This window comes from Chenopodium album, chromosome 5 (genome assembly GCF_948465745.1).
Source record: "Chenopodium album chromosome 5, dcCheAlbu1.1, whole genome shotgun sequence".
NCBI lineage: Eukaryota > Viridiplantae > Streptophyta > Magnoliopsida > Caryophyllales > Amaranthaceae > Chenopodium > Chenopodium album.
In genome coordinates, this window is record NC_137838.1 from 65,718,351 (window position 1) to 65,728,634 (window position 10,284).

At 33.8% G+C, this 10,284-nt stretch overlaps 1 protein-coding gene across 1 annotated transcript; it reads left to right on the forward strand.

The window, feature by feature from the left end:
• Window positions 1-3,260: 3,260 nt before the first annotated feature.
• Window positions 3,261-7,042, forward strand: LOC145632175 (serine/arginine-rich SC35-like splicing factor SCL30A). The gene is made up of 6 exons (XM_081684484.1): window positions 3,261-3,392; window positions 4,000-4,162; window positions 5,323-5,400; window positions 6,118-6,282; window positions 6,461-6,574; window positions 6,652-7,042. Exons 2-6 carry the CDS (start codon window positions 4,005-4,007, stop codon window positions 6,794-6,796), a joined length of 660 nt encoding a protein of 219 aa, XP_081540610.1. The 5' UTR covers window positions 3,261-3,392; window positions 4,000-4,004; the 3' UTR covers window positions 6,797-7,042.
• Window positions 7,043-10,284: the final 3,242 nt, after the last annotated feature.

Below are 10,284 nucleotides of genomic sequence, written 5' to 3' on the forward strand. Positions count from 1 at the left end.
GGTCTTCAACTATAATCCTAGCATTGATCTACCACAATTAAGAAGTCGGATGGAGCAATTATAGTCAATTACAAACACAAGTGCTTCTAAATTAATCAAATGCTTCTAAATTTATAATTAATCAAACAAAATATACAACTAATCATTAATTTACACACAAATATACAAAAATGGAATTCAGAATTCAATTGAGATTTACCTTGAACAAGAATAGGTGAATGCTCAACTCTTTGCTCGCACTTTCTTTCTATTACTCGAACTTTCTCTCTTACTTGAACTTTCTCTCTAATGCTCGCACTTTCTCTCTCTTGCTCGAACTTTCTCTCTCTTGCTTTGTCGAAAGTGGAAGAAAAGTGTAAGTCCAAAAAATTGAAAAGATTGCACGCGTAGATGAAATTTTCGCCAAAATTTCATCCTTAAGTACAGTCAGCAAAACGGCCTACGGAGGCCGTTTTGCTTACCCAGCTAGCCCCTCAACTTAAGTGGCGAAAATCCGATATTACCCCTGCTTGCTACCAATTGGACCCTCTCCACTTTTGATTAGTTCTCCCTCCAGGATGAATCAAAAGTTGAACTCACCCCACACTTCTTATCCACATACCACATTCATATATTTTTATAAAAAAAAACAAAATTTTATACTTTTATACTATGTGTGAGTGTAGATAACCAAGGGGTAAGTGGAGTGAGGATGGTTTTGAAATTGTGTCCGTCGAGGCAGGGGATGAATTTTGGACTCGTCATGGGAATGGGGATGGAAATGGAAATAGAGATGTTAAGCGGGGATGAGGATGGAAAACCATCAATTGTCAAGCCCGTCTCATTGACATCCCTACTTTTAAACTTTAAACTAGTGAGTAGCACGGGTGTTGCCCTGGGTTACTACTTTTGTAATCGTGCAATTGGGTACTTTTTTTTTAGGATTTTGCAATTTGATATAAACTACATTATTGAATGGGTTTTTTTTTAATAATTAAATCATGTAGTTAACACTTATTTATATTTCTTTTTCATATTTATAACATGCTGATAATGGGTTAAGATGGTTAAATAGCCAACTTTGTAATATATGGTTGGGTGTTTGAATCCCCTTTACCTTATATTTTTTTTATATGATTAAGTGATGATATGACATAAAGAGATGTTGGGTAGGTGATGTGGCATTATGAAATGTTTGTGAAGTAACGTCGCGTAATTTCAAAGGATTTGCGGGGCACAAGAAATTCTCAATAGTGGTCTAAATTTTTGCTACATTGAAATGTTAATTATACTTTTAAAATTAAATAGCTCTTAAGAAGAATTGTCATAAATAATATTTTCTCTGTTTTTTTTTTAGTTGACACCTTTCTATTCTTTAAAAAAAAAATGTTGACACCTTTCTATTATCACGCTTGTCAATGCATGTTTTTAACGCTTAATAACTTCAATTATCAACATTATAAAATTTTAAAAAGTGGATATTAAATTAATAAAATATACATATAGACGATTCAAACAAGATCCCCCATGAATATGTTTTATCGTATCTATAAACCACACAAGCGAGTCAAAGCGTGTTGTGTGAATAGTGTAAAAGTCAAATGGTGTCAACTAAAAAAAACGGGGGAAGTACAACTTTGGATCTGTTGAATGTAAACAAGACAACCGTTGTGTGAATAGTGTAAAAGTCAAACGGTGTCAACTAAAAAAACGGGGGAAGTACAACTTTGGATCTGTTGAATGTAAACAAGACAGCCGTTTAACTACACCATCAACCAATATATACAACCAACGTCAAATCTCACCCTCCTTTCATAGTACTCCCTCCGTTTCAATATGATAGTCCCATATGGAATCTATCACATAAAATAAGAAAAGAAGAATATTTGGAATCTAACATTAAAGTCAAAAATAATTCATAAATAGTTTTGCCTTATTTAAACTTTTTTGTTTTTTTTAGGAAACTGTCAAGTATAATTGCATAATTTAAGGAAATAATTTCTTTAGTTAGACTCATGTCATCAATGCACAATCATTAATTTAACCAATCATAATTTCATATGTATAAAATAGGAAATAAAAACTAAGTTAAAAGTAGAATACATTCAATATGGGTAGATCTTTTTGAAACGCCCAAAATAGTATATGGGACTAACAAATTGAAATGGAGGGAGTATTATTTTTGAGATTTAGCTCAAACTTTTTCTTTAGATTGAACCCAGATTGTCATCATTACTTGCTGTAGAAATTTCTTAATTAGGTTTATTTTGTATAATAAAAGAGGACTCTCTGTAGTACTATATAAAGAGAAAGACCTTTTGGTTGATAAATTTTGCTTTTTCAAAAATACCCTTTGACATTTTAAAAATTAAATTTTTACCAAAATAAGTGCAATTAAAAATAATTTTTTTTAAAAAAAAAGAACTACCCTATTACAATTCATAACTACCCCTCTCATTTTTGTCTTTTTTTAAAAAAAAAAAACACCATCTAAAAAAAAATTAGACAATTAATCTTGATAGATTACTTATATGAACATGCACGAATTTTCGTGCATCTCTTAGCTTGTGTTTTAATGTGTTAAAAGTACAAGACCAATTGATGGACGGTGCCCCCGGTTGTATATAACAATTTTCATCGAATATCAGACTGAGGGCTTACTTTATTTCAGTTCAGTTCAGTTCAATTCAGCTCCAACCAGTTTAGTTTAGTTCAACTCCAATCAGTTCAGTTCAGCTCTTAATTTTCCTCTCTTATAAATTTTCATTTCAGCTCAATTCAGTTCATTTCAGCTCCAATCAGTTCAGTTTAGTTCAGCTCCAATCAGTTCAGTTTAGTTCAGCTCCAATCGGTTCACTTCAGTTCAATTCACTGCAGCTCTTAATTTTCCTCTCTTATAAAATATTCATTTCAGCTCAATTCAATTCAGTTCAGTTTCAATCAATTCAATTCAGCTCAATTCAGTTCAGTTCAGTTTCAATCAATTCAATTCAGCTCAATTCAGTTCAGTAAATGTGAACAGACCCTAAATTATTCATGTGTAAATTGGACTGAATTATTCATTGCCCGTTCCATCAACAAACTTCTAGATTTTCCTGAAGCCCAATCCACCTTTGCAACGGGCCTGCAAATCATAATCCAGAATACCATAACATTTTGACGTGCCAAACAATATCCCTAAAGTCTAGGGGTTTCAGTTAATTATAAAGAGAGAATTAAAGGGCCTAAAAGAAATATAGAAAGAAAAGTAAGGGTATATTTGTAAAGAAGAACCTTCTCGAACCACTTTTTTTCATATTCCTCGTGGTTACAATAAAAACCCAAAACGACTTCCTTCATCAAATCTGCTCTTTACCAAACTTCTTCCATTTGCGTCGGAAATATTCGCGAGTTTTCTGCTATTCGAATTCAAGGTAATTTTATTATTATTTTTTTTTTCGTAATTTTTTTGTATAATTTTTCATTACGTATTCTCAATGAAATTATTGCGAATTTCGACATTGGTTTGGTTGCTTGTTTGAAATTAAAATTATAGTTATTAATTGTCAACAAAAATATTGATGAAATTGCGAGTCATATGCTGATTAACTCTTTTAATCGTAAGTTTTTGCTTATAAAATGCGTTGATTTGTATCTTTTTATTCCATTAAATCGATTGTGTGGTAGGTTATTAAGTTTTGTGAAGCAAAATTGATGATTTTTGTTACGAATAATCCAAATTTCTTTTAAAATTGCGGATTAGATGGGATAAAAATATTGAAGCAGTAAATTTTAATATTTGCTGTTAACTAGTTTAGTCAATTAAAGTCTTGATCGAGTCCCGTCTACATCATTGCCTTGCCTGGTGGAGTTAGGATTTTATTATGGCGGGGTTTATTATCTCGTATCTATGAATTTAGTAACATTATTGATCCTTGTACCTCAGTTATTATGTAATAGGATGAATATTTTATTTTATTTCGTTGTAGTTTGATGGGTTTGTTATTGTTTTTTCTGATGATGATTGGTTTGTGAATGCAGAGAAGATGAGGGGACGAAGTTACAGCTACAGCCCTTCTCCATCTCCTCCACCAAGGAGTTATGGAAGAAGATACCGGAGCCCATCTCCGAGAGGCCGTTACAGCCGTGGAAAGGAGGCTGCTCCCACTAGTTTGTTGGTTCGGAACCTTCGCCACGATTGCAGGTTCGACCTTTTGGCTTACCTATGTATATTATGTCATGAGCAGTTTTATGTCTGATTGTATTTTCTGCAATGGTTGCTTGCCCTTACCAATATTCGTTTGGTTTATTAGTCCTATGTGTTTGTATTTTGTGTGTAAAACGTAGGTCGTAAGATAGCAAATATTATCATTTATTTTGGTTGTATTGAGTAATGCTGCTACATATAAGCTATTTTTAGATATAACTTGTGACATTATAAATTGTGGGATGAAATGTAGTTATGTAGATGTGCATACTTTTTCGAACAGCTGATTCCTTTCTCTGGAGATGATAATTTTAGGCATCGTCCTTGGTGGTTAGGAAATGTTTTGTGATGGTGTCTTCCTTATATATATAGCTATTTTGAGGGACAATGACTGTTGTTTTTGGAGCAATATGCTTTTGCGCAGTTGTTTTCATGGCATCGTGGAGAAGAGTGTAATTTTCATTTGTGAATTGTTACGTGATGTAGTGATTTGAGTAAAATGAATATATTTCAACAGTTGGTTTAAATTTTTAAAAACCATATATTGAACCGTCTAAGTCTTCATATTTTTAGATACTGGTGCATCAACTGTCAGCCATTTCATTGAGCAAGTACTTGGTTGGGCATCTCCGCTTTCTTTCTTTCATTAATTCATTGTCTGTTGATTGAGAAGCAACTAGAATCTGTTGTATTTTCTCATGGAAGATTGTTATTTGAGTCATCAATCATGCTTTAGATATGAGTCATCAATCATGCTTTCGATATGACGTTTCTGTGTAAAATTTTATATTGCACTATTGCATGAGGAAGAGGTTAATATGATTTTCTTTGTCATATTTGAAGATATGTTAATTTTTACACCTCCCATCATTTGTGCTCCTTTCCCTTGACAAGGTGACAGAGAATTGTGCTCTTACAATTTCTCCTACATGTTGTGCCTCTCTAGTTAGAATTGTCCAAAAAAAAAAAAAAATTGTTTGTTGATATGGAAGGCTATCTTCTCTCATTGTTGCCTCCTAGGCCTTTATGTGCTTTCTATGCATGATTTGATGTATTGATATGCAGAGCTACTTGCTTTAGTTTAGCAGTTATCTTCTTTATTTGTACTTGTATTCTTCATAATATGCTGTGTTTTAACATATATTCTACTGTTGCAGGCCTGAAGATTTACGGGTGCCTTTTGGGCGGTATGGTCCTATCAAGGACATTTACCTGCCTAGAGATTATCACACTGGGTAAGCTTTAATGAAGCCACTTGTAAATTTTTTTTTTAAAAAAAAATTGCTTATCTATGTTTCTTTATTTGAGCTATAGGTTTAAGATTAGGATAACAAACAGTGATTATTTTGCTATAATGAGCTATCAGATGTTTCACAGTTTTTGCTAAATCCATTTATCATATTAGAATTGGCTGGATAGAAAGAGATCTAGGTTTGTGATGCATTGTACATCCTTGTTCTTTGTTTGCCTAGTGGTCTATGTTTATAGGTTTTTTTTTTTTTTTTTTTTTTTTTTTTTTTTTTTTTTTGTTGTTTTTTTTGTTCTTTGCCTGCTCCATAGTTATTTTTTCAAGCTATTTCTTGTGTGGTTGTTTCAAGAAGCGTGTCAAGTTGGAGACACGAAGTAATTAAGAGTTTTGTGTTTTTTCCTGAGAAGTGTTTAAAGATTGAAGATAGCAAGTTATGAGTTTGTACAAGATTGAGTAGTGGATGTCTTGTTCAAGATTTTCTTAGTGTTGATGAAGAATGGAAGAAAAGAATATGATTCCTTTGTGATGAAGACATTGAAGTCTTCTCCAAGGTAAGCCACCAAATGACTGCTTTGATGTATTAATTGCTTTGTTGGAGAATATATGTGGTTACTTTCATCAACCTGAGCAATACCTGGAGCTTCTGAACATAGTTTTGAACTTTCTTTTTGAGCAATCTTAATATTGGTTCATGATTATGTAGGGATCCTCGTGGCTTTGGGTTTGTCCAATTCGTGGATCCAGCAGATGCTGCAGATGCTAAATATGAAATGGATGGTTATGTTCTCCTTGGAAGGGAGCTGACTGTTGTTTTTGCTGAGGAGAATAGGAAAAAGCCCTCAGAAATGAGGGCAAGGGAGCGCGTAAGGTGAGGCTTTGTTCAGTTTCTATAAATATTTCATCTTTATCTTATCTTGTATGTGGGGAGCCTCTGATAATGCAAGGATTCTTCTTATCTTGAATGGATTATTTTATTTTCATTTGTATTATAGTCCTAGCAACTAAATTATTCACAGCTCTAATTTTGCTTCTGTGTGTGCTGTTAGGAGTCGGTCATATGATCGCAAGCGATCCTCTTCACGGTATTCTAGGTCTCCAGTGTATGGAAGGGCTTATTCGCGCAGTCCGGATGATTATTCTCCAAGGGGGCGTTACTCACGGTTTGTTCATTTTTACTTGAAGTTTTGTATTATTTGAGAAATACTTTATAGCTTATTAGTCCATTATTCGTTTTCAGGTCAATTTCTCCAAGAGGCAGGTCATATGGACGGCGCTCATATAGATCTCGCTCTTACTCAAGATCCCCATATGGCTCAAGGAGTCCGAGTAGAAGCCCATATGGTAGCCGCAGTCGTAGCAGCTCTCCTGGATACTCTAGGTGACATCTTTTATGATGCAGTGGATCAGAGTCATGAATTTCGTAGTGTAAAATACCCTCTTTGGTGTCTCGATTTTCTGTTCTTGCAGAGCATGAAGCTGCCTTTTAACTTCTTAGACTTAATACGGAGTATTTCCTAGTTGGACCAGTCTGTATAACATTTGTTGAAAAATGTTGCGTATTGCAATGGAGTATGGAGTACTTAAATACGAATCACTGCTTGTCAAATCTTTTCATGTTCATTGTTTAATTTTACCATGTTCAGCAGTTCAGGTCATAGTACTATACATCGCAAGCAAATTGCCTAGTATCACCCCCAATTTTAGAAATAGTTGGACAAGCATAACCTGTACATGTAAGGTACACCAATCAATTTATCAATTATAGGAATGATCACTTGTACAAATAGTTGACACACATGAGATAGAATCGAAACAAATAATTGAAAAAAAAATGCCAATAGTAGGAAAATATAGATGTCCAAAAAAAAAAAAAAAAAATGCAATCTAAAATAAGCATGCAAAATATTGTTATTCGTAAAGCATAAAGACCAATGTTAATCTAATTTAAAAGTAATCTGAATAAAACTTTATCTAGTTTTAGACTTGTTTGGAAATATTAATTTTAGTATCACTCAAATATTGTTATTAGTAAAGCATAAAGACCAATGTTAATGGCGCTCTTTTAAAGGCTAGTAAAATCGGACACTAATAAATCACTATTTTGTAAATATTGGTTTTACATTTCTCCTTACCCCTCCATCAAAGCTAATCTGTTGAAAGAAACGATTTCTACCACCATTTTCCAATAAGAAAACTATATACAAAATGGAGAAGTAGAGGGCATGGTTATCCTAAGAGGGAAAAAGTTTGTTGTCCTCCTCCATTCAAGGTTCTTATGAGCTTTGGCTTCTCCAATGAAGCTCTACAAATTACAATTATAGAGGAGATAGAATGGAATTATAACCTATCAATTTTACCCCCAACTTATAGCACATATTTAACTTTATTGACAAATTTCATCAATTAATTATTGTATTTTCTCTTTGAAAATTGGGATATCGGAAGTTTGTGGTGGAGTGAAAATGAGATAACTATTAAAATAAATTCATCGTATTTACATCTACTTAATAACGTAGGTAGAAGTAATATGATAGTTAAATGTGGAAAAAATATTTTAAATTATAGAATAGTTTATAAGAAGATTTAGCAAAAAATTGGAAAATATTTTTGGCGGGAAAATTTTTAACCGGGAGATGACATGTTTCACTCCCGGTCTCTATTTTAATAAATAGTCAACGGTAATATTATAGAGATCATTTGGCAATATTATTTTTTTGATAAATTTCCTTGTTTAAATTCATTGCTCTCTACATCTACTAAGTAATGTATGTAGAAGTAATATGATGGTTAAACTTAGAAAAAATGTTTTAGGTTATAAAATACGAGAAGTTTTGATATAAGTAGGGTTCTTCAAAGTGCAGCCTAGACCGCACCAAACCGTAAACAAAACCTTTATTGTGTGTGGTTTGGTGTGATTTGCGATTTAGGTGCAAATCTCAAATATTTTGAAAATAATTTTATACTTGTATAATTAATGGTTCAAACAACAAACCATAAACCGTATAATAAAAACCATATAAAATGTTGAAATAACTCTAACAGTACACTACCAACCGGTATTTTTTTTTTGGTAATTAATGTTATGTAATCATAAAATTATATCAATATATAGGAAAATTTGTTAATTACTACCTCAAAAAGAGCAGCCTTGTCACTTACTACCCCTAAGAAAAAGTTTCTAATTACTACCCCAAATTCACCTTAATTGCACCGATTACTACCCAAGTGTACTTTCCGGTGATTTAACTCACCTTATGATGTTTTAACCCACATTTAACCACACATAAACTTAACTCTAGTATAATTAACCTAACCAACCCAATTTTTAAAAAATTACCCCCAACTAATCACCCCCTCCCCCCCTCCATTTATTACCCTCACCTAACTGTTAAATAAAAAAAAAAAAAAAAGGTTAACTCATCTCCCTCATATGAACTCTTCTTCTTCTTCCTTAGCAAAACCCCATTAAAACCCAGAATTTCAGTTCGTGTGCGAAGCTAAACCATTGAAAGCTCACAATTTGCCCTAACTAAGAAAGTATTTTGCTTGTAAACAACATTTGCAAAAATGCGGAAGAACAAAGGAGTCACCATTGGAGAAGTAAACAGAACGGCCCTTGCAATCGGTGGTTCCAAGTAAGTAAATTTACAGTCTTAATGCGATTACTACTATGAAAATCGTTTTGCATGTTTGAAATTGTTGTGTAATTGTAATGCTTAAACCTAAATTTTGAACTGATTTTCAATTGCTTAATTTAGGAAGTTCTTGTTTATGGTGGTGTTGTGAAATTAGGTTTTTTGTGCAGTAGAATAGAGTAGTGTAAGTTGTTTGTGTGTGTGTTGTTTGATGTTGTTAAATTGTACATGGTTGTTCAAAAAAAAATTCCAGACTATGTTACAATTCGCATGTTTTGTGGGGGAAATTTTAAGACTAGTGGGAGTGTGGTGTTTTGGAGTGGGGGTGAAGTATTGTTGGAGGGGGAGGTGTCTACAAGGACCATGACTGTTGGGTCTTTAAATAAGATTGTGGTTGATAGGTTCAAAGTCAAATTTGGGCAGTTACAAAAACTGGTACAGAAAATGTGGCAAGAGTTTGAACACTGGGAGAAAGGTGTTGGTTGAACAGTGGGACATTGACAATCTGTTGAAAGGTGTTGGTCAAACAGATGTAATTACTTTGTATGTTGTGTTTGAGTGTGATGACTGGCTAAAGTAGAATATGGGCCCCCATTCAAAGTAATTCAATAATGTAGGTGGCGCTCAAAAGGATGATGCTTGCATTGAAAAACCAGCTCAAAAGATACCCTCACCTTAGAAAAACCCTTCCCCAAAACACCCTCCACTACTAGCAGCTAAAATAGAAAGGGGTACCACTTCTTCAAACCCTAAGCCAAAGCCTTCTGAAAAGTCCACATCTTCTCAATCTCATGAGTTGAGTAGAAATAAGCTGCCTGTCAAAAGAAAAGCATCCCAAAAAACACCAACTGCATCTCCTAGCAAAGCATATGACCTTAGATCTAACCAAGAAGCTCTGGTCATTACTACGAGTGAGTTTAAAAGGCATATAGAGAAGTCGAAAACAAGGATTGATGTTGTGGGTGCAGAGAATAAAGGGAGTAAGCAGAAGGAGGATGTGGATGTAGAGAAGACAATGACTACTACAAGGGGATCTAGAAAGGGGAAGGAGGTTGCTGCATCTGTTCCAGAACCTAGGTCATCAGGGAACAGAGTTTGGCTGGGTGGGTAAAAAGACAGAAAAGGGCCTAAGGATGGGGATGAATTAGAGGATGCAGAAGATCTGTTTCAGGGTGGGGAAGAATTGAGTGAACAGTGGGATGAGAGAGATGAGTTTAACTATGAACTTGATGTCC